Below are 24,942 nucleotides of genomic sequence, written 5' to 3' on the forward strand. Positions count from 1 at the left end.
GGCCAAGTTGAAGAGCAGATTTCAACCTAACTACCCAAATCTAATGCCGAGGGAGAGCAGCGCCCCCTGCAGGGCTCCCAGGGGATGCAGGGTTCAAGAGCTGGCTGGGCTAGCCTGTGCCACAGACCGCTTCCAGGCAGTGGGCAGCCTGGGAGGGACCAGAGCAGGTTTCCGGGGGACTGCCATGTCTCTTTGTGAAATGGGTGCTGAACACTTAGGATGTATGTGCTTTTCCCTACGCCCTCAACTTCCCCGAACCACAGCGGCTGATGTGAAAGTCTGACCCACTTGACTTCTGGAGCCCAAGAAGGTACCAGCGGAACCCTGGAGCAGCCCAGGCCACACTCACCGGCTGCAGCCCGTCCTCCTGCCTCCTGCTCTGGCTCGGGCGGTTGATGAAGGACCGCGTGGAGACCTTGTAGTGATTCAGCAGGCAGACGATGACCACGACCATCACCGTGACCACCACGACGATGATGATGATCTGGGCGAACTCCAGCTCCGCTGCGGGAGAAGAGGACAGTGTGAGCCTCCGCCCTGCAGGGGACCCGGCCTGGGCAGTTAGCACAGCCAGGCGGCAAGGGCCCCGTATGACCACAGCAGACAAAAACCACGACCCCACTCGAAGAAGAAGAAAATGAGCGCAGTGGCCGAGCTGGCACATGACTGGGACACCTGGGGCTGGAGGAACGCTGAAGCCTGAGCTCCAGCTACACCAAGGTCAGGTGCAGGCCCACTGCCCAAGATCACCTCCAGACTGGCTTCCTTGTCTTGAGGATACCCTGAGAGGGGGCTTTTTCCAGCGGCCCGAGGCGCTGCCAAACACTATTCCTGGACTTTGCTTTTGCAATCTCATGAGGGGCCCTTAATAAAGTTGTCCTGTTGGCTCCAGAGCTGCTGGTGATGACTGCCCTGTGGTCAGGGGAGAGTCCACAGCCAGCCCAAGAGCTTGCCATGGCAGGCTGCATGGCCACCCCCTGGTGCTGAGCAGTCACCTGTCCACCCGCCTGCCCTTGGAAGCTGAAGCCCAGGCTCCAGTCGTCTTCTCCCCCATCCTGCCAGATGACATCCTCCACCTTCCTCTAAGAGCCTGGCCAGTGCTGCGTGCACCCCAGAAAAGAGCTGGGAGCTGAGAGCTGCAGATGCACTGCATGGGGAGCCGCTGAGGCCCAGGACACAGGCCAGGGCACCCTCGCTGCCAGTGAAAGGCCACAAGGAGTTCAGCTCTTTCCGCTGGACTCGGATGACTCAAGGAGGCCCAGGAGGCAATGCCCAGAGTGGCTCTGGGGACCGGCAGCCAATGCCCAGGGCCAGGCTCCTCACCCCCCTGAGTACCTGCCTTTGCTCTGGACAACCCCTGAGGCCTGGTGCAGAGATCAGCCCGGAAGCCTGCCTGAGTGCTCTTTCCTATAGGGAGGAATCTCCCCAATTTATGTTCCCCTAAAGGTCCAGGGTTTACTAGAAATTTTCATGGTGGGCACCTTCTGGAAAAGACCAAGATTGCCTGCAGAGAGCAGGGCTGGGGACCACTGCAGCTGGGGTCCACAAATCAAGGGACTCTATGCCCACAGGCTGTGGGAACCGTGACATGTTTGCTGACTTAGACACACTATGTCCAGGACTCTTGTCCTTGGCACATGCCTTCCCAGGTCTGGGATGCCTGGCCTTGACCCTGTGTCTCTCAGGACCTCACCCCCATGCTCCACATGACTCCCCAGCTGCCTGTCTGCACCCACTTCACCTCTTCTGACACTAGGCACAGCTTCATGTGTTTTCTGCCTGCTTTTTGTGAAAGTGTGACAACGAGCTCCTGTTACTGACTCAGTGCTCCTGGTGTCTGGCACCTGGTGGCACCTGGAAGTGGCTCTGAAGTGAGGTTGACTGATCAATGACCAGAGCACACCTGGGCCCAGAGCAGGAGCTCGGGCATGTGGCCTAGGGTGGGCTCCCCCGAGGACAGCCACCACTGATGGACAGAGAGCTACACTGGCCACACAGGACAACAAGGATAGCTGCGAGGAGCCCTGGGTTCTACGTCAAGGGCCAGCCTCCAACCTGCGGGTGGTGGCACCAGCAATGAGCTAGTTATGAGGCAGGGTGCTCACACTGATCAGGCCAGAGCCATGGACACGGGGACAGATGGAACCCCAACCACATCTGGTTTAACAGCTCCTCATCGACAGGTAAGTAGCAGGAGATTCACAAGCTGCCTTTCAGGGTAAAGCGTGCCACAGGGTCACAGGGGGTCTCTTTTCTCAAGATAGTTTCACTACTCTGTGGAAACAGAGGGAGAGGAATGTGAGGGTGACCGCAAGGGGTCCCACACACAGGCCTCAGGGTCAACACTATACCCAGAGGACATCTTCCTAGGCCATCTTTCCTTGAACACGGAAAGCTATGCAGAGCAGATCACAAATTTCGTTTCCTTAATTCTATGAGCATTATTTGTCTAATTGTGTCTCCTGTGAAAAGGATTTTTGTTATAAAAATAACCAAATGTCTTGCAAATTCAAACAATACGGAGTACACACTACTGAATCCGGCGCCTGCCCTGTCCACCGAGCTGGGATGGACGGGGGCCTCACTACCTGTTAGGCTAGTATCTACCGCTGACACGCCCCCAGCCCTGGCTACTGCATTTTAATTAGTGGGATCGCTGTGCAATGTATTGCTCTGTTTTTTCCACTTAATCCATCACAGACGTCTCTAAACAAGAACACAGGTAAATCAACCTTGTTCTTGAAGGACGTCGTCCATTGCAGAACACACATCCATGCGAGTCACATTCTCCAGCTGGCCGATGCTTAGGGGTCTGCTGTTTTTCCTTCTTCTTATGACCAGAAGAAGAGTGTGCATGTGTGTCTGTGCACATGTGTGTGATAGTACGCATTTGTCAATATGCCCACAGAAAGATTCCTTATAAGTGGAATTTTGCCAGGCAGGATAGCATAGGGCTGTAATCCCAGCAACTTGGGAGGCTGAGACAAGAGGATCACAAGTTTGAGGCCAGGCTCAGCAACTTAGACCCTATCTCAAAATAAAATTAAAAAGGGCTGGGGATGTAGATCAGTGGTAGATGGTAGAGCACCCCTGGGTTCAATCCCCAGTACAAACACACACACACACACAAAGGAATTTTATCTTAAATTTTATCATGGTTTGTCCTGTGGCTTCTGAAAACCTCCATATGCAAAGGCTACACTGGGTAATTGCAGGAAGAGGGCATGTTCCCATGCCCTTGTCATCTCTGGAGACTTGCCCTTTTAATTTATACCAATCTGACAGACAAAAAATACTTACCTTGTTTCAATTTGTATCTCCCCGATTACCAGTAATTTCCAATCTTTTCCTATGGTTATGGTAATTTGTCTTTTCCTTTCTCATAATCATATTCGTCCGTGTTAGTTTTACTTGCACGTGACATAAATTGTCATGACATTGAATATTTTCTGTCTTTTTCCTTTATGGCTTCTAAGCTTCCTGTTTGAAGTTGTCGTCAATATTCTAAAACTATGTTTTCTTCTAGGACTTCTGTAATTTGTATTTTTATATTTAAATCTATTTGCTCTGAATTTTACTCTTCTTTTGGTTGAAGACAGCACAGAACATTCTGTATGTCTGGAAGATCATCTATTATTTTAAAACTCAAGTGAGGGGGAGAAAGATCTTGGTTGTGTGAAACCGTATGTAGACTTACTCTCTCTACAGACCATCTTTCTTTCAGAGTGGACAGCTCTTCCTTAGGTTGAGAGTCTCCAACTTTCTCACACACCCGTTGCACTGGCGGAACTGGCCCTGCTGGGCTGAGATGCGGTATCTGAGCCAGGGCCCTGGGGCATCATGCATGAGGATGCCACAGCAGCTGCAGCCGTGGCACTCAGGATGTTCAGCAACCTTGCAGTTCACAGGCTCTACTGGGTGAGGACCAGGACACAGGTATGCTCAGAGGCTTATGGAAGCAGAAATAAGGTCCCCAGAGGTCCCTGCGCCAAGGCAAGTGGCCCAGCTGGCACCCTGGGGAGATAGTCGAGCCTGAGCTACCGAAGCACTCTGCCCAGATGTGAGAGGCAGCTCTTCCTGCAGGCAAGAGGACCCCGGGGGATGCCCGGTGCCCAAGGCTTCTGTCCTAACCACTGAGCGTAGCGGCAGCAGGCCGGGTCCCTGTGGCACTCCTCGCGCCCATCCTGCTGGTGTTGGGATGGCCTCTCCCTGCACCCCGGCAGGCCCACCAGGGAGGTGAGCGGCCCCCACACATCTTTCCGCTCATTCCACACGGGAGAATTCTAAGGGCCTCCGCGGGCAGGGACGTGGTGGGGTGGGGACGTGTGTGGGGACATGGAGAGGAGAGATGCCGGTGGGTTTGGTTTTGGTTCTGGAGGGTGGGCTGGGTAAGGAGGCGGTGAAGAGGATGAATTCTGTTAAGACATTTTTTCCTAGCCCGCAGAAATAGCAGGATCCTAAGAAAATAACAGGATGCTTTGGGATTTCCAAAACTTCATGTGCCAGTGTGGATTCTAAACACACCCCACCGGTCCCTTTTCCTTGCCTTCAGTAGCTACGGGTGTCAACAGAAGAACATCACAGAACAGGCCAAAGTCAGGTTGCCATGTCCCTCCCCTTGTGGGGTCAGAGTTCATGGTGCCATAATGGGTGAGTCACTGCCATTCAAACACAGACACTGCATGACGAATCTGGCCCAAAGCTTACAGGAAGTCACCGAGGCACCTTATTTCATTACTGTAAAGCAGTGACAGTGACGGCAGTGATGATGGCCGTCCTGTTTTTATAGAAACATCTCCAAGAAATCCCAAGCTGCAGAGGGGAGAGTTACAGGAAGAGAAGAAGGTGCGAGGAGGCTGCGGGTCTAGTCCCGGTTCAGTGGGATCCAGCTGAATCATACTAGAGGCATGAGCGTCCCTACTATTTTTACAGGAGTCTGGGGCAGGGTGGTTGTACCACCTCAGATCCCAATATAGCACCCGTTTCCACTGTGGGGCGCCTGGCACCACCTGCCGCTGGTCCTCCCCCATTCACACGGCAGTCCCTGGGGGCGCCCCGGTTTCTGAATGCTTCATTATTTCTCAGCTCCAGATGTGTTATGTGTGCCCAGGGGAGCCTGGGTCCCTCATTTGTCCTTCCTTCCAGCAGGCCAAATAAACACCTTCGCAGCATTTGGAAAAGTTTCAACACAGAACATAGTTGTGTCACCAGTGGGGCTGGCCACTGGCCACTGGTCCCCCTCCCAGGATTACCAACAACACCCCCCTGCCAACAGAGCCGCAATCCCCTGGGAGGACAGAGGCCGTGACTAGCATGTCACCCCCCGGGGAGCCCCTGCCACACAAGCTCTCCTACCCCCGCTCAGGCCTCGCAGCTGACCCACCCGCATCTGGCTGGCCTGCTCTGCTTCCTGCACAGTGATCTTCTGTCTGCCTCTCCTTCCTGTCTGTGTCCTGCTCGGCAGAGACGGGTGTGGTGATAAGATGACAGCCTTGGGGGTGTCTTGCTCTTTATTTATGGCTCCATGACACTTTTAAAGTGCTGAATGTTCCTAAAGGCTGGTAAATTCTTTCCAAAATCCTACAGAGACCAGGCGGCGGTGGTGGCAGGAAGACGGATGGGGGCAGGAGTTGGAATCTACTTAGACTATAATTGCCTCAAGTTTGTGAACTGTTAGTATAAAAATACTCTTGGAGATTTTAATGGTTGAATGAAAATTCACACTCATTAAACACCAGAGATGAGGGGGATGTCCAGCCTGTGCTAGGAGAAGGACTGCACAGCTGGAAGTTCAGAGGACTCTAGAGCAAGACTGTGTTATATCTTCTGAATTGCATTTCCCTGGAGGTAGACTGACTTACACCAATTTTGCTTACAATCAGTAGAACGAAAGAAAGCGGGGAGGGGAGACCCACAGAAATACCCAGAGTTGGTGCTACCTGTTGGCTGTATCTTCCTTGATAAGCTCTTCTCCACCCCCTTAATGGTGGGCCATCCCCCTGCACACACTAAAACCTAGTGCACCACTGCTGCTGTCTTGACAGTGCCCATTTTCTGGTCTTCCTCTCCCACAGAGTGACCCCTGGGAGGATCTCTAGCTCTTTCTTCCATAGTGTCCTGGCACAAAGTTGGTGCGGGTGATTTGGAAGTTGACAAAGGGGCTTCAATGGCCCGACTCGCCTGAACAGCATCCAGCATAGAACCAAATCCTGCCAAACACTCACTAATGGCTTCCACGTTGCTGGAGCTTTGCCCAAGGTTTTCATATTTCGTACCAATTACCAAGAGTCCTACTCAGGAGGTGTGAACTGTTGCTGAAAACAGAGGCTCATGGTTGCTATAAGTTACCTGCTTATACGCTCCTATTTATATTCATTATATTTACACAAGACGGTTTGTATGAAAATGAAATTAGAAGAGACACAGATCTGGAGGTGGAGAAATTAAAAGTGCAGGGCCAGGTGTGGCCCAGACACATCACCTGAATCCAGTCCCAGCCAGGCGCCCCTGATGGCCCTGGCAGGCTGGGAGCAGTCAGCAAGAAGTAGAACTAGACAGGCTAAGGAATTCCTAGAATGCAGTCTCTGAGTCCATCCAGGTGGCCAAACACCTAAGGCCCAAGCATCCGTCCGAGATATCAGCCCCTTCACCACGGATTTTAGAATCTAAGAGTTTTCTGAATCTCTTTAGAAAGAAATTTACCTAAACATGTCCCAATCAAAGATGACTGACAGGGTTTTCTGGGGCAGAAAAGAAAAAAAAAAAAAAACAGCAGAGGAGTAAGAGCAATTACAAACCTTTTAAAAGTCTATCCTCCTGCTATGCTATAAATGGAAAAAAAAATACATCCCTGAAACCATGATTCCCCTATAGGATTCATTTAAAATCCACCCTCACCCCACCTCCACGTTATTAATTTAGGAAAGTATCAGAAGGATACAGCTGCACGTGGAACCGCCTTCTTCACAACCAGAGCAGTGACTTTGGGGTGCTTCCTGCCCAGCTGTCTGTCTGTCTGCCTCTCCCTTTCTCTGGCTGTCTGTCACCCTCGGAGTCACAGTTCTCTTCCCTAATGTCTGCTGTAACTACCTTGATGATCTGAAAGACTATCCAATGAACGCATCACGTCCTGAGAGAGAGACATCTTTTAACACTGTCTCTAACAACTCAGGATGGCAAAATAAAAAAAAGTGCCCATCAATGAGTAAGAGGATTTCCAGGGGAGGTTTCAGTCTCATGGACAGAGAATTTGAAAAAACACACACAACTCCCAAAAACAAACCTGAGTAATTATGCAAAACACCTCCAACAGGAACAAGCTAACTGCAGACTCCAAAGAAAATGAGAAAGCCTGAAATGCCTCTTCCCAAGAGTCCCCCCTCCCGGCCCCAGAAGAAGGTTCCGAATTGACAGACCCCTCAGAGGCAGAGAAAAACTTCTTGAGGACTTGTGCTCTCCTCCACTCTGTCCTCACACCCAACTTCAGGAAGAGCCACAACAGAGCCACCAAGCATGCATTGCCCAGAGCTGCCTTTGCAAATGTACCTTTTTGAAAGAACAGGTCTTTAAACTGAGACTCCTTCAGTGTGCTGTTGTTCAGGTGGTCACTGGACATAATCAGGTCCTCTGCAAGGGGGGGGTCCAACTGTGACGCAGTCCCCCAAGTTCAAAGCATCTCTCAGCTTCAGCAATCTCCTCTCCAGGCAGCTCAGAGCTACAGTTATAGCCGGTGTGGGGTGTGGGAGAGTGTGTGAGTGGGTGTGTGTGTGTGTGTGTGTGTGTTTCTGTCTCTCTCACTCTCTCTACTGTATCAGCGGGGCCCAGCCCAGGTGCTAGACTCGAATGCTGTGGCTCCGACCGCAGACTGTGGCTACCAATTATCAACTGCCATCAACAGAAATCAGGAGCTCTGCGCAGGAAGCCAGCAGTGTCACTGAGCAGAGAACAAGTCCAGGGTCTCCCATGTGGAGACCTGGTGTTGTTGACAGCAGCATGTACCAGTGATTAGTCTGCGTCTCTCAGATTTAGCCTCACACCCAGACTCGGCACACACACACAGGCGAGCACGACGCAGCCAGACGGTTCGTCTTGTTCTATCAAGTTCAATGATCTTTTTAACAGGCAAATATCAAACCAAACCAGGCAGATATAAGGAAATCTGCAAATCTAAACACAGGGCGAGTTTCCTTCATCTCTGCTGGAAGCTCTCAGAGCTGAAAAAATGGAGAGGGTGCTTACCGAGGCAGCACACCCGGCAGCAGGGACGTCAGCCTTGCGTGCGTGTCTGATGCGGATCCAGCTCCCAGAGCTCTCGGGCTGCAGGCTGTGCTCCCTGGGCTCGCCTGTCCCCAGAGTCTAACGGATGGCAGCAGCTCTCCCCAGCTCTCCTAGCACAGCCACGGAGCCGGAGCTGGAGACCAGTGCCTGGCGATGTCATAACCACAGCAGGAAACAGCCTCTCCCCTCCCCCTCGTCACTCCCTCCCAATGTATGGCCCTGCACATAGACACAGAGGGTTCTTTAAAGTCAGGACTCTCCTTCTCACTATGCAGTTTTAGTTCATAAGGTCCTGAAATTAGAAAAAGGAAGGCAAATCCCAGGTGATGGGAGAGGGCGATGCCAACAGGAGGGCAGAGACTTTCGGGGAGTGCTTTCTCCAGCTCATTCTGCACCAGCACAGAGGCACAGACTTTCTCCCCCGTCTGAACGGTTTGTTTCACACGTGGGTAAAGCACCTCCCGTGCACCCTGAGGCTCCGGCTGTGCAAGGAGACTTCAGGGCAGGCTGTATGTCTGTCGCAGTTTTGGGGGAAAAATCATGGGGCAGCCACAGTGCAGGGGCAGCGCGCCATGGTAGCACTGCAAATAACCCCAGCCGAGCTCTGCTCTGAGCCCAGAATAGCCTTTGTTTTTCCTTATTTAGGGCAAATAGGGATGGCATGTGGGCTGTAACAATAGTTTTGGCTGTAGGAGGAGTTGTCAAAGCAAAACTAAACTCTGTTGGTTACTACCATTAGAAACGAGGACAGTGACGTCAGCAGCCATCCTGCTGTTGCCTGGGCGCGTCACCGGGAGGCATGACAGCAAGGGCCGGGCATTGATGTCACCACTGGGTCCTCAGGTGGCCAGAAGACATCACTCACTCTGTCCTAACAATTGGGAGCAGGGCAGGAAAGAGACAGGAGAGTCACCAAGGAGACTTTTTCAGGGGTTTACATAGCTAAAATAAACAGGTTGCCAGGCATGGTGATACACATCTGCAGTTTCAGTGGCTCGGGAGGCTGGGGCAGGAGGATTGCAAGTTCAAGGTCAGCCTCAGCAACTTAGCAAGGCCCTAAGCAACTTAGTGAGTCCTTGTCTCTTTCTTTGTGGGGAAGTAGTAGGGATTGAACCCAGAGGCTTTAACCACTGAGCCACATCCCCAGCCCTTTTTTTAACATCTTATTTAGAGACAGTTGCTGAGGCAGCTTTGAACTCAAGATCCTTCTGCCTCAGTCTCGGGAGCCGCTGGGATTATAGGCATGCACCATCACACCTAGTGAGACCTTGTCTCAAAGTGAGATATACAAAGGGTTAGGGATGTGGCTCAGTGGTTAAGCACCCCTGGGTTCAATCCTTGATACCAAAAAAGAAAGAAACAGGAGAATTTCAACAAGAACATGAATAGCTGTCTACAGTTGCACAGGTGAATCAAAACAGTGCAATTGTTCTCGAGCAATTTCCAGATTAAAAATGCAGCCCCCTCCCCAGTTCTTCTCCCAACACTTTCTCAGTCACACTTCTGGGTGGACAAGGAGAGTGCTCAGGAGTCGGCTGGAGAGCCACCCCAGCACACAGAAGGCTCCTCAAAAGAAAAGCCAGCTTCCAAAAGAGCTGGAAACTGTTTCCACTTCAAGGAGGGCCTGCTAGGTCCCATGCTCTCCCTGGTCCCTGGAGCCCAGGGGGTCCTGGCCAGCTGAGGATGGCAGTCCAGGTGTCAGATGGCATGACCCATGCACAGGCCTGTTCTCTAACACTCTCTTCTGCCCCTTGCAAGTGGACGTACCTGCACTTGGAGACAGATGGTAGGAGGCCGCTCTGGGGCTGATGTTGCTCACAGTGAGGACATCGTGCATTCTAGAAACCAACAGGCTTTTCACTGCCATGACTGGCCACCCCTGAGCATTTTGATCCTGGGAGCCCATCTTAATTAAGTACCGTGTCCATTCGGTGGAATGTTCTCACTGCTTCATGTGTAAAACTTTTGGCTTCATGGATGAAAGTTTAGCTTTAAACCGTTCCGCACACCTTGCCATATGCACACACACGAGTACACACACCCCTCCCCAGCGGCTGCCTCGCATTCCAGTGGGTGGCTCTGCACCCTTGCTGCCCACGTGTCCACGGGCACCCCTGGCTCGGCTTGAGTCCAGAGGTGCGCACCACACTGCCTGGCCCAACCGGCACAGCGTCCCTCTGCCCCGTGCACAGAGGGGTGGGCTCGATCTCCAGGTGATGCTCTTGGCTTCTGGTCTCCTCCCTTTCTGAGCACCACCTGAAAGGGATGCTTCAGGAAGAAGGTTCCAAGGCCACGCCACGATGCAGGGGTTCAGACTCCAACACACACCTCGCTCCGGCTGGCCACCACAGTACGAGAACCACTGGGCTTTTTAACCGTATTTCTTTCCCCTCCATTCAGAGAACCCGGCAGCTCGCACAACTCAGGGGTGTGGGGGACATTGAAACTACATCTTTAAAAGGGCAAGCTCCCTGGTGGGCTGACCAATTTTACTACTGTGGGCTAACAGTGTCTCGGAGCTTTATGAGGCTCCCCTGTATACAGCAGAGGCCTGGGAAAGGGTGCTGGGTGGGGTCACCTGAGATGGACGTTTGCACAGGGGTTTGCTAGCAGTGAGAGCCTCTGCCTTCACCAGCAAAGGGACACTGCCTAGAAGGGCCTTTGGTTCCTTCATCTACCTGACCAATGTTTACTAACCATTTATGGCCCTTAAGAGGAGGAGCACTGGACCTGCAAAGCCCTTCCCCAGAGAAGCTGTCTGGGGGGCCTGACTGGGCTCAGGCTCCATCCACAGCTCATTGCTTATTTAAGGGACCCAACAGGCTCAAAGGACTGGCTTCCAGCCAGGATCAGAATGGGACCAGCTGAGGCTGCTGGAGCCTTGGTGCCCTGAATGGCCAACAGGGGCAGCACAGGACAGCTGCTGGGCTACCAGCTCCAGGGCTGGGAGGGAAATAATTAGGGCCCTCAGTTCATTTGGGGACAAAGGGGTGCTCTACTAGACCTGCCTCTCTCTCTTTCTTATATGACCCAGGCAGCATTGAGGCTGGCGCCATCCTTGATTTCATCATCCTGGGCTCTGGGTCCCACCTGTCCCCTCCCTCCCTCTGCACCCAGCCCTCGACGGGTGCCGTGTTCCCGCACAAGACGTTCTCGTAGAAGAAGAGCATTTGAAGAGTTAGAAAAACCTCTCAATGGTCATGCATCAGAAGGCCAGTGTTTGCAGACCTTTAGGGAGGTTGACCTCTGCGTTCCAGGAACTTGCAAGCACTGGATCTTTCATCTGCATACCAACACAGGGGGTACATTTTCTCATTCTCACCTCAGAGGTGACAGGACTGAGGCTCTGAAGGTGAGTGTTTTGTCCAAGTCAAGCAGTAGCAAGAGAGGGCAGGAGTTGGGAAGCTCCCACCCGCAGTGAACTCAGACTGAGCCAACAGTCAGCAGCGTGAAGTCCCCCGAAATTAACCCAAGGGTGTCGGCGGACCGATAAGGACTTACTTTGATTTTTTTTATTTAAAAAAAATTTTTTTTAGCCTGATGCCCAATTTCTCTGGGACACTAAGGGGATGTGTTAAGTTGCCGATCGTGATGGAGCGTGGACATCTCCACATTGCCACGGGCTCCCGGGACCACTTGATGTGTCTCCAATGTCTGCTAATGTGACCCCTGTTAAGAATCGATGGCTCTGTCCTCTACACATTCCCATCCTTTGAGGTTTATAGCTATGCTATAAAATTTTGCTCTGAGATGAAATTTTCCACATAAAAATTAAGCTCTGGAATTTGGCCTTTAGAAAACAAAACAGTACATTTTAAGCAAGTTTGTTATGCTTGCAGTCATGAATGAGGACTTGGAAAGAACACAAACTCTGTGTTCCCACAGACCCCAAACAGCATAGTTTGATATTTCTGGACATTAACCTATAGCATGGAATAATTTAGTAATGTATCTTTAGTGCTTTAAAAATCACAACACAGAGAAGCCTTTATGGAGAGATCTAAATGGTTCGCATGTGCTTCCAACCGGCCTTAGTGTGGCAGAAACGCCTGCAAATTCAAAAGAGTGCGACTCTATGGACCCGGCAAGCCAACAAGGTGGATTGAAAGTTTATTAAAGAGCCTTATTTAATAACTTCCTAATCTGCAGTGGTACTCCCTGTATTAACTGGTTTTAGAGTTGATCTTACACGTTATCTACGCCACGATGGCATTTTTTTTTTCTTCTAAAGGGGAAAAAAAGAATTACATGTTATTCTATGTTGATGGTGGTACAGGTTTTCATGATGGCTAGGCTACTCCCACCAAGAGGATCACACACCTTTGAAAAGTTAGTCTCCCAAACCTCGGAGGAGGAGAGAGGGCAGTAACAGTGGCTAAATTCAGGGGCCACTTGGACATGGTCTGGCTTCTAGTCTTGCCACCTAACTTGACGGAGCTGGAACACTTTCCTAGCTATAAAATTAGACTGAGAATGTCTACACCACAGTGCTTGGGAGGATGAAGGACACATTCAATGCTCAGTACTCAGAGGGTGGCCCGAGGACCAGCAGCACTGGCGTGGCCCAGAGTGCTCCTCCCAGACCTCCTGAGCTGGAGCCTGCAAGTTGAGGAGCAGGTGAGGAAGCCTGGGACGTAGAGAAGCTGTGACTTGTCCACACTGCAGTGAGGAAGTGGGAACAGAACCCAGGCCTCCTGCTGCTGATGGTTGCTGTTCAACAATGATTGTAAGGGTGGTACTCAGCATGTGAGTGAGGGTGTGTGAAGAGCACAGCGCCCCCTCCTGGCCGAGGGCACAACCCGGAACCACAGGGCAGGTGCGTCCCATCTCCTCCCACCTGTGCTAATGGGTGATCCTCACCCTCCAGCACCTTTAGGAGCACCGGCAGTTGACAGGCGTTGTCAGGGGCCACGAGAATAGGAAAGCCAAGTGGCTGTACTAACAGAGATCTGGTGTTGGGATGCAATTTCTAGGAATTTGACCTTCTTCATAAAAAATTCCCAAAGTCCCTGAGGACTTCAGGACAACACATGCAAGAGAGCATTCCAGTGGAGCCCTCTGGGAAACTCCAGGGCCAGGAGCAGACGCTTCTTTACAGGCAGAACTATGACGGTGTCCTGCTCTGTTTCTAGGAGCCTGGCCTTACTCTCTCCACGTACCCCACCCCTGCCTCCCTGAGAGGGTCACGTGCCAGGAGAGTAGACTCCTGGCCCTTGAGAGTTCTGGAAGCAGCTTTCCATAGCCCATGCGTGGCAGCTGCTGGCTTGCCCCACGAGGCTTCCCTACCAACGAGGCTTACTGATGGCATGTTTGTGAGGCTGAGAGCATCATCAAGGGGAGGGCCCCTTTAAAGGAGTGGAAGAAAAGGAGTGCCCCCGCCCCCACACATTTCAGGTGAAACACACACACATACACTGTGTGAATATGAAAACACACTGAATATTTTAATATTTAAAATACTTGGTGTGACTGTTTGGGAAATTTTTATTTTTGCTTTTCAAACATGGTCCATTTCTCCATTTTATCCAAACACTGGAAGATTGGATCCCTTCGTGATTCATCCCATTTCAGGGAAGGACATAGACCACGAGGCTCCAGATGTTTGTAACTCAGGTCCTAGGCATTGCTACTCTAGTTCTTAGTCCTTAACACCATAAAAACTTAGATTGCTCCAGGCACAGTGGCACATGCCTGTAATCCCAGTGGCTTGGGAGGCTGAGGCAGGAGGATCACAAGTTCAAGGCCAGCCTCAGCAACTTCTTGAGACCCTCAGCAACTCAGCAAGACCCTGTCTCAAAATAAAACATAAAAAGGGTTGGGGATGTGGCTCAGTGGCTACGCACCCCTGGGTTCAATCCCTGGTACCAACAAAAAACTTGGATTGTTTCTTGAGAGATGGACATCCCACTCTCACTAGCACCATAGTCAGGCCAACGTCATGCATTCTTGGACACGTGTGGTAACACAGAAGGTACATGCTGATGCTAATGTGCTGGACTACTGTGTGGTCATTCTCTCACAGCTTTTAGGGACGTGGCTCTTAGCTAACACCAGTGTTTCCTGGACCCTCTGAACTTGGGGGCAAGGCATGGGCTCTCATGTCTGGAGCTCCTCTTTGTCTCCCTTATAAGTTCCAGAATGTGTCCAGGATGTGCCCAAGACATCCTGCAGCTTTGGCCAAAGTATGGGTTTCTTCTAAAGTTGAAATACATCAGGGCATGTTCCAGAGTTTCAGTTACTGCATCAGATCATATAGTAAGGCAAACACTAGAGAAATCACGGGCCCTAAACCCAGTGAATCTAAAACCACCCCCTACATACAGCTCTATAACCACACTGTGAAACTAGCCTAGCACAGATGCTTTAAAAACAAGATTTCACTGCTCTCTGGGGTCAGGTCCTCCAAAACTTCCAGCACGAAGTCAGTCCTCATTTATGTCAGCACAGAGCTGCCTACAGCAAACCTGGGACACCTACTGTGTGCGACTCACTGAGATCAGCTGGGAGCCAAAAAGCAAGCCAGGAAGCGTTCTTGCCTCTGAAATCTCTCACATATCTCTAGTGCAAGCTACTGAAGCCACCTGTACAACTGGGTGCAGCACCCAGTGCAGTGCTCATCCAGAACAAGTGGACGCACAAAGGAATGGGGTCCCGTGAGCATGGAAGAGAAGCATTTAACCCCAAAGAGAACAATCACAGCTTCACAATTAGACTCACTCCATGCCAGCCAGCATTCAAAGCCCTTCAACTCACTTAATGAGGCCATTTAATATTTGCCACGACCATGGAGTAAGTACTAGTTGTCTTTCCAGTCTCACAGATGGAAGACCTGAGGCCCAGAGAAGTTAATACCTTGTCCAAAGTCACACAGCTACTAAGTGGCAATGGTGGCACTTGGAACGAGGAAATCTGGCCCCAGAATCTGTCCCTGACAACTACATCAGGCTAAATGTGTCAGGTCCAAGGCAGACCCCTGAGCTAAAGCCTATTTCTAGAAGGGGTTTAATCTACAAGTCTTATTTAAAAGACCCAAGGGACAAATGACTTCTTGGAGACCAGGGTTCAAGGAAGGGCTGGGAGGGCATGGAGGCCATTTGTCTCTGCCATTAGGGAAGGAAGTCTCTGCACCTCAGGGGAGACTCACTCAGTTGCACAAGAGGGTAGATAAAAATAAACTTGAATATTTATCAAAATCAGAGTTTTCAGAACAAAAGGAAACAACACAGTGACAAGGCAGACTTCCCCACCGCTCTCCTTCATTGAGTCCACAACCTTTTCTTTTTTCTTTTCTGACTCAAAATGCCCTGTCCATGTAGGGACTCACTGGCCTGTACACCGAAAACAAAATCGCAGGGCACCTGGAGGGGCTGGTGGCTTCAAGATCTTATTGGTGAACCGGCAAAATATCAGAACCAAAAGGTCACTCGCAGATGTGATATGATGTCGGTCAGGTTTCTTTGTTTAAGTGTAACTTCAGGAACCTTTCTGTTTGGGTTTAAAGTGCCCTTAATCATGTCTGTTATTCTCAGCAAGAGTGGTGGTGCACACCTGTGACCGTGGCCACTCCAGAGGCTGAGACAGGAGATGGCAAGTTCAAGGCCAGCCTTGGCAACTTAGCAAGACCCTGTCTCAAAATGAAAAATTAAAAAGGCCTGGGGGGCATAGCTCAGTGGGAGTGGAAGAGCCCCTGCATTTAAACTCCGGTACTGAAAAAAAAAAGGTCAAAGAAACAACAATAAAATAAAAATTCCAGAGTTTTCACAAGGGAGTGAAAACAGATCTTCTATGCTAGAGATTCTAAATATAGCCATCTTTTAGGTAGGTATACGCCTGTAATCCCAGCAGCTCAGGAGGTTGAGGCAGGAGGATTGCCGAGTTCAAGGCCAGCCTCAACAATTTAGTGAGGCACTAACGAACTCACTGAGACCCTGTCTCTAAATAAAATATATTTTAAAAGGGCTGGGAATGTGGCTCAGTGTTTAAGTGGCCCTGGGTTCAATCCCAGATGCCAAAATAGAAAAAAAAAATATATATATATAGCAACATTAAATTTTAATTAAAAATATAATTAAGTTAAATGTCAATACAATCCATAATGTTCATTCTTCTTCATAAAGAAGACTTTCTTTTGCTAACTTAAAAAGAAATATTTGCTGTATAATTCAGTTTTAATGTAAGGAAATCATGATCTATCTATATACATATTGTGTTTAAAACTGAACATAATTGTAATGTAATACAGGAGGATGTACTTGCAGAACAGTGGGGTGAGGCATTCTACATACCCACTCCCCAGGAAAACAGCCATACTGGTGAAAATTATAAGAAAGAAATCATTCAACGTCTCTGAAAACTTTCCAAAGGGGCCCAGCAGATTAATAAACATTTATTTAAGAAAATCTGCTAAATATCCATAAGAACAGAGGGCAACTGGGGCACGGGAGCCACACTCTATCCTCCTCTCTCCCTTGCAGGTCAGCAGGATGCAAGCCCCACTCTGGGTGGCTGTGGACAAAACCAGGTTCCTTGTCCCCCAGATCCCAGGGAGGGCTTGGCGTCTCCCGGGAGGGTCAGGCGTCGCCAGGCTCTGTTTGGAGGTAGATTACAGGTGACTACTGTCGAGAGGGCTTCCCTGCTCTTCCCTCTTCTCCCTGCCCCCAGTCTTAGGGAATAAGGTGTACAGCAGGCATGGCAGTCTGAGCAGCAGGGACCCATCTGCCCTTGGTTTGCTCACAGGGCAGCTCTACAGCAGGAGAGACCGGCGGAGAAGACCAGGTGCTCCCGTTCCTGCCCAGTGTCCGCCTCATAGAGCCAGTGGTGAGGCCACTCAGAGAAGCAGTGGATTTCCCCACCCCAGCTCTGGAACAGTGACTCAAGAGATTCTTCCCAGGGGGAGAGATGGGCTGTGAGGACAGAGAGCTGCAAACTGCCCTCAAAGAAACTGCATATATTTAGAATAGCATATGGGGAAGCACGAGCAAAAACAGGAGTGATTTTGGTAGTAAGCAATTGAGAGGAGGCTGGTAGCTCCAAGAGAGCAACGCGTTTAACTGCAGGTCGGCAGTGTTACAGAGAATGAGAGAAAGAGACAAGCAAAGCTGAGAAATGCAAATTAAAAGGACACTGAGATCCCACCTCACTCCAGTCAGAATGGCAATTACCAAGAATAGGCATAATAATAAATATCGTTGAGAATGTGGAGAAAAGGTACATCATACATTGCTGATGGGACTGCAAATTGGTACAACCACTGTGGAAAGCAGTATGGAGGTTCCTCAGAAAACTTAGAATGGAGCCACCATTTGACCCAGCTACTCTACTCCTCATAGACAACCAAGGGATTTAAAATCAGCATATCATAGTGACGCAGCCACATCAATGTTTATAGTAGCCCAATTCACAATAACTAAACTATGGAAACAACTTAGATGCCCTTAACATATGAATGAATAAAGAAAATGTGGTACATATACACAATAGACTATTACTCACCCATAAAGAAGAATGAAATTACAGCATTGCCAGTAAATGGATGAATCTGGAGACTATCTTGCTAAGGGAAATAAGCCAATTCCCCCTAAAAACAAAGGCAAAATGTTTTCTCTAATATGCAGATGCTAACACACGGTAAGGGGGCAAGGGAGGGAAAAATAGAAGTTCATTGAATTAAATAAAGAGGAATGAAGAAAAGTGAGGGGGAATGGTAATAGGAAAGACAGCAGAATGAATCCAACATAACTTTCCTATGTTCATAAGTGAAAACACGACCAGTGTAACTCCACATCATGTACAATCACAAGGATGGGACATTTTACTCCATGTATTTATAATATGTCAAAATACAGTCTACTGTCATATAACTAAAAAGAACAAATGAAAAAACTTAAAAAGCCCTCTGAGGTCTGAACAAATCTCAAGGCTAGCCTCAAAACTACCCCTGCAAAGGGGACTGAATTTAATTGAAACAGACTCAGTAGTAACATATGCCCTAGGCAGAGAGGGAAACAATAAAGCAACCAGTCAGCAGTTAGCGGAAGCCAGCATCTGAGTGCAACAGTGACCAAGGCAGACAGCTTAACAGAAATAGGAGGGAAAGAGACTATCCCAGGTAGCCCTGCTAAAATCCCTGCAGTCTTGGGTGACTGCCTTGTCCAAGGCTATGTCCTTGAGGAGTGGTGTCAGAGGCTTCACAGTATATGATAAAGAGAGCCCAGGGGCAGTCCACCAAGCCACTACACAAAACAAGGGAGCAACAACGGGCCCTGGGAGGAGCAGTCAGAATCCAGATTAATATGCCATTATTTTTTTTAAGAAAGAGGGAGAGAGGGAGAGAGGGGGGGGGGAGAGAGAGAGAGAGAGCGAGAAAATTTTAATATTTATTTTTTTAGTTTTCAGCGGACACAACATCTTTGTTTGTATGTGGTGCTGAGGATCGAACCCGGGCCACACGCATGCCAGGCGAGCGCACTACCGCTTGAGCCACATCCCCAGCCCAATATGCCATTATTAAAATGTCCAGTTTCAACAAAGTAAATGTGAGACAAAGAAACACAAAAAGTGTAACCCCAAGGCCAGAAATAAAATGGGCAAAGGAAATCACCTGTGAGAGGATCCAGGTGTCAGACTTAACAAAGACTTGAGAGCAGTCATTAAGTATGGGGAAAGAAAGGAAGGAGGGAAGGAAGGAAGGAAGGAAGGAAGGAAGGAAGGAAGGAAGGAAGGAAGGACTATTAAAGAAGCAAAGCAAGGCATGATGACAATGTTGCATCAACTGGAAAAATATCAACGAAGAGACAGAAATTATGGGGGGGGAGAGAGAGAGAGAGAGAGAGGAGAAGGAGAGAAGGAGAGAAGAAAGGAAGAAACAGATGGAAAGCCTGGTGTCAAGAATACAATGATCAAATGAAAAAATTCACTAGACAAGCCAATAGTAGATTTGAACTGGTAGGTGATAGGTTTTGTGAATGTTCAGATTGATAGATATGACGTACTCTGAATAACAGAGAAAAATGGGAAAAAAATAAGAAAAGCCTGAGATAAATGTGGGACATCATTAAGAATGCCAATGTACAGGAATACCACAGGAAAGGAGAGAGGAAAATAAGCAGAAAAATAATCCAAAGAAATAATGGCTGAAAATGTCCCAGATTGCACTCAGGAATATCAACAGTCTCTAAGTGAGATAAATGCAAACAGATCAACAGGCAGGCACATGATAGTAAAAAAGTTAAAGGTCAAAGTAAGGCAAATTGTAAAACACAAATGACACATCGTCCACAGGGAGCCCAATAAGATGTATGGTCAACTTCTCATCAGAAACAATGAAGGCCGGAAGGCAATGGTATGACACACTCAATGTGCTTTGACAAAAAGTTTTTAAAAAGAGCCATCCAAGAATTTTATACCCAGAAAAATTACCTGTGTGTATGTGTGTGCTACATACACACAGGGCTGGCAATGCAGTGCAGTGATAGAGCACAAGCCTAGCACACATGAGGCCCTGGATTCTATCCCTAGCCCTGCAAAAACAAACAAACAAACAAACAAAAAGTGAAGATGAAATAAAGGTATTCCTAGATAAACAAAAAACAGAATTTGTTGCTGGTGGTCTCACTCAAGAAATACTAAAGGAAATTCTTTATGTTGGAAGCAAGTGATAGTAATGCAACTTCCATGAACAGAGATTCAGTAATGGTGATTATGTAATTTTATGGTAGTAAAATGCATATTTCTCCTACTTTCTTTTTTAAACTGACTTAAAAAGCAATTATATAAAACAATGTATAAACACACAATTGTATGATTGGCCCTATAACATTTAACTGTGATATATTTCACAGTAACAGAACAAAAGAGGTGGCTGGGAGAAAAGCTGTATGGGACAGAGGGAAAGACACCAGATGGTAACGCAAATTAACAGGAACACACAGACCCAGAGAAGGTAAACCAGAAGGTGAATATAGAAAAAGCTAAAAATACAGACTTTGCTCTCCTTTCTTCCCTCAGCTTCTTTTTAAAAAGCCATAAAATGACATAAAGTAGTAATTATAACAATGTCTTGTTGGTTTTGTAACATGTGGAGGTATTACATACAATAACAACACAGAAAGTAATAGAGGTGTATTTGAATACAATTTTTTATATAATACCAGAATGAAGGTAGGGATGGGCTGGAGATGTAGCTCAATGCTAGAGCATTTGCTTAACACATGCCACGCCCTAGTTTCAGTTCCTAGCACCACAACAATAACAACAAACAGCATTATACAAGGACAAATCTTAGATTCTGATAAGATGTAAAGGTTAAGCCCCAAAACAGCTACTAAGAAAATAACATTTTAAAAACTAGAAAAAAATCATTAAGATAATTAAACTGTTAAACTAGAAAATATCCACTTGATGCAAATGAAACAAGAAGAAAGAAAAAAATATAAAACATCATAAATGAAAAGTAAAATGGCAAATGTAAGTCAAATAATATCAATAACATCCAATGTGAATAGATCAAACAATCCAATCAAAAGGCAGAGATTTGCAGACTGGATAGGAAAACAAGATTCAAGTATCTGCCATACACAGGAAACACATTTCAGATTTAAAGATAGAAATAAGTTTAAAGTAAAAGAATGGAGAGATAGATAAACAACAATATGAAGATCAGTGTGGTTATATTATTATTAGACCACACAGAGTTTAGAACAAAGAAAAACTGTTACTGGCTACAAAGAGGAACACTTAATAATGATTAAAGGACCATTTCACCAGGAAGATATAACAATTGTAAACATATATACACCCAACAACAAAGCCCCCAAACACAGAAACAAATAGACAGAATTGAAAAGAAAAGTAGGCCAGTTCAGAATAATAATTGGATAGTTCAATACCCAAAATTCAATAGTGGATAAAATAACAAGGCCTGGGTTCAACAAGGAAATAGAAAACTTAACCAAACTTATAAGCCAGATCAGCCTAACAGACATCTACAGAACAATATCATTTTCAACCATAGACTACGAAGTCACCTCAAGTACACATGGAGCTTTCTCAAAGACGGAAATCATGTCTGAATAAATCTAGGAGGACTGAAATCATACAAAGCATGTTCTATCATCGTGTTGATCGACATAACAACCGGAGATATTCACTTGGAAACAGCAGGACATTACAACAGCACAAGCAGGTGCCATTGTAAACCGTGAGCGTATTCAGGGAGGCTGGGACAGAGGGAAGTCTGCAAAGGTGAGACCGGGAGATGACATAGGATATTTGAGATGACAATCCTTGGCCACAGGAATTAACAACAAGTTTTCTGGCAGTCAGTCCAGCGCTAAACAGACAGCTGCCGGGCAGCTGTCCTTACAGAAGTATTTTTTGTGTGAGGCTGTGGTTCTGCAGCATCTTTTCTGAAAAGCTCCTGCTATCCCTCATACATGAGATCCCCTCCTTCCTGGTATCCCGGTGAGTCTACTTACCTGTTTCAGGTGAGGGCTTGACAAAAATGACTCCATTTTGATTTTGACAACTTTCACATTCACAATTGAAGGAAATGAGAAATCAAGACAGAAAGGATTTGAGAAAACTCACAAATCAGCAGGAAATAACACACACATTTAAAAAAATCCATGAGCCAGAGAAGTCACAAGGAAATTCCTTCCCTGAAAGAGCACGTAGGGTGCTGTGGACTGTGACTTGAAAAGTGACTGGTGCTCTGGGGCGTAGCAGGGGTGTGCCCCTGGGCTTGGGTGAGGGGAATGGCGCTTGGGTGGGTGGGGGGCCATCTGGGGCTCCACCCCTTGCCAGGCCATCACTAATATGTAGCTGTGAAGAAGCATCCCTTTAGGGAGGGAACAAGAGAAACCCTAGTTTGAAGACACCACTGAGGATCGCTCACCAACTGAACTCACAGTGACAGCAGAATGAGTCAGGAAGAAGTTCCTCTTAGTTTTTGGAAGGACTGGTGAAGAATTCGGATCCACTCTTCCTGAAGTGATTGGTAAGATTCGCCAGCAGGGCCTCAGGGCCTGAGCTCTTCTTTGCGGGAAGTTTCAAAATAACTGTTTCTCTCTCTCTCTCTCTCTCTCTCTCTCTCTCTCTCTCTCTCTGTTTGGTACCAGGGATTGAACTCAGTTGACAGTTGTAAATCCATTTGGATTTTCTATTCTTCTTGATTTCATTTCAGTAGTCGGTGCCTTTCTAGGATTTGTTCATCTAAGCTCTCTAATTGGCTGGCATATGGATTGTCCATGGTATCCCATCATAACCCTCTGAGCCTGCTAAGAACAGTATTAAAGTCCCCTCTTTCATTTTTGAGCTCTGTGTTCTCTTTTGTTCCCTTTGTCTACTAAAGGTTTGTCAAACTCAATCTTTTCAAAGAAGCAAATTATGTTTTGTAGATTTTCTCTATTTCATTACTTTCCGCTCTAATTCTTTGGCCTGTGATGGATCTTTTCTTATGGTCGTATTTTTAAAAAGTCATTTGCTCTGCTAATCACGTCTCCCTCTTTTTCTGGCTATCAGAGAGTAAAGAGGAAACTTTGTGGTATTTTCTACTGCATGAGCCCCAACCCATTAGGGCTGTCAGTCTATTAATCAGCTCTTAAAAAACAATAGAACAGAAATATCTGAGTGCTTATAAGAAGAAACAGGTATTGTGAGGAATTTCCATTTTGATTTCGCATGTATAAGTTTGTGTTTGTGCTGAGTTATGATGAAGGTGTATTTCTCGTGGTGCGTCAGGTTTAAAAAGTTCAAAAGCCACCAGCTCTACAAGTAACCAATGGCTTAAACATTTCATCTCCCTATTAAGCAAGGTAATCACAGTCTTTTCACAAAACTCAGTTCTTCATTGTTAACATACCAAACACACACTAATGAAGGTCTTTTTAAGATTTAGGATTATGATTTAAAAGACTGATACACATGCACACCTCCGGCTGTCTGAGGACTGGGCCGGTGTCTGCGGTTGGAAGACCTAAGCTGGGATCTGAGCCGATACCTGCAAATCGTGGGGCTGGCTTAGTCAGTAACCCTCCTGAGCCTCGTTCTCTGCACCTATACAAATGACTGGATTGCCCCTACCTGCCCTGGGGTGCTGTGAGATTGAGGAGGAAACATGTGGCAAGAGCCACAGAATGACAGGGTTGCATCTCACTGGCCTCACCTATGAGGGATGGCTTGGCGCTATGCTGACTCCACGGCTCACAAGCCTTGCGTTGGACCTGTATTTATTCTTCGGTGCAGTGTTCTCGACTGGCTGTGGATCCTTAACTTGAGGTTCAACACAGGCGCTGCTAGGCCTCATCTCAGGCTGCCTGCCTCGAAGCTCCTCAAGTGATTCAGGTGTCCTTCGGGCGCACAGCCGCTCTGAGGCTGGAGGACTGCTGGGTTTTTGTTTGTTTGTTTGTTAAATATTCTGTCTTCTCTCTTTGTACAAACAGACAGGCAGGCAGGCAGTCAGGCAGACACACATGGCCCCACGGAACATCTCCCTTCAGGGTACAGCTGACATCAGGAAGAAGCGAAAACCAAAGGAGCCTACTGGTTGCCCTCTCCATTCCCCCTCTACCTATCCAGTGATATTAAATGTGAAACTCAAAAAGTGCTTGGCAGCAAACCAGTTTCCAAAATGAAAGTCTCCGGTCTAAACAAAAATGATACTTTTCATATTCTTAAGGAGATCTCTTCTATTAATTAGATGGCAGTATTTAACAGAGGAAAAGGAATAGAATCCTACCGTGAGCCCAGAGTTGGGCTCTTTCATCTTCAGACTTCAACTGTTCAAGAGAAACAAAGCTGCCCACGACAATCTGATCAGAAGCACTGAACCCAGACGCAGTTTACGGGGTGAGGATCATCTGCTGCTTTTTACTTATACTCAGAGAAACATCTAAACACAAGCAGCACCCTGAATCCCAGTGAGCGGGTAAGTGTCACCCCCAGGTCTCCAATTCACTCTGTTCTGTTTCCTTTCCTCCTCTTAACAATGATGAGACCCCTGGATTTATTTTTTTAAAAATCAATGCAAATTACTTTTAAATGTAACATTAATGGAAATGTGAAAACCTAAGCTCAGCCTGAGTCGCCAGGGCATGGGCCAGCGAGTGCTCTTGTGCTTACAGAGCATCTCCAGGTCTGCTGGACACGGACGGGGCTGGCTGGGCCAGGGACCAGTTGGAAGCCATCCTGCCCTCCACACGAGAGGGGCCTCGTCAGCCAGCGTCTGGTTGTGGGTGAAGCTGTGCGGAGAGTATGAACACTGTCGACCATAAGAAGACAAGGGATGGGGTTCTGTGGTGGTCAGGAGGGTGTTGTGGCAGAGGTGGCCTTTGGGAAGGGTGGATGCATGAATTCTGAGCACTCCATCACAGACACGAAGCTCATCAATGCCTGGAATGTCATTTTGTGCCTGAAGTGCCGCTGGATGGAGTGACCCTACTCTGGGGTAGAGACTGACCCAGGCAAAGCTAGAACCAGCTACAGCGACAGCCCACGGTCTTCCCTCTGCCGACGACCTTGGCTCAACCCCCTGGACCTCTGGGGTAGGTGTGGGAAGGAACATGGCCACAGTGCCACTATTTATCCCCAAGAAGGGCATGACAAGAAACTAGGCTGTTGGTAAGCTCCAAACTGATGGCAGGAGAAACTCTGATTGAGAAATAAGAA

General features: G+C 47.9%; 1 protein-coding gene across 10 annotated transcripts in view; it reads right to left on the bottom strand.

The window, feature by feature from the left end:
• The window catches only part of Ldlrad4 (low density lipoprotein receptor class A domain containing 4), a 369,231-nt gene that overhangs the window by 24,928 nt on the left and 319,361 nt on the right, over positions 1-24,942 (bottom strand). For 7 of the 10 annotated variants that reach the window (XM_048806710.1, XM_048806715.1, XM_048806709.1 and 4 more), the window contains one exon: positions 350-504. In XM_048806710.1, the coding sequence (XP_048662667.1) occupies positions 350-504 (155 nt within the window). Of the gene's footprint in view, positions 1-349; positions 505-7,545; positions 8,148-8,238; positions 8,430-24,942 lie in introns of those variants that run through there. The other 3 variants (XM_015506025.2, XM_048806717.1, XM_048806716.1) reach the window with 3 other exon arrangements.

The sequence above is a fragment of the Marmota marmota genome, unplaced genomic scaffold (assembly GCF_001458135.2).
Source record: "Marmota marmota marmota unplaced genomic scaffold, marMar, whole genome shotgun sequence".
In the NCBI taxonomy this organism is placed as follows: Eukaryota; Metazoa; Chordata; class Mammalia; order Rodentia; family Sciuridae; genus Marmota; species Marmota marmota.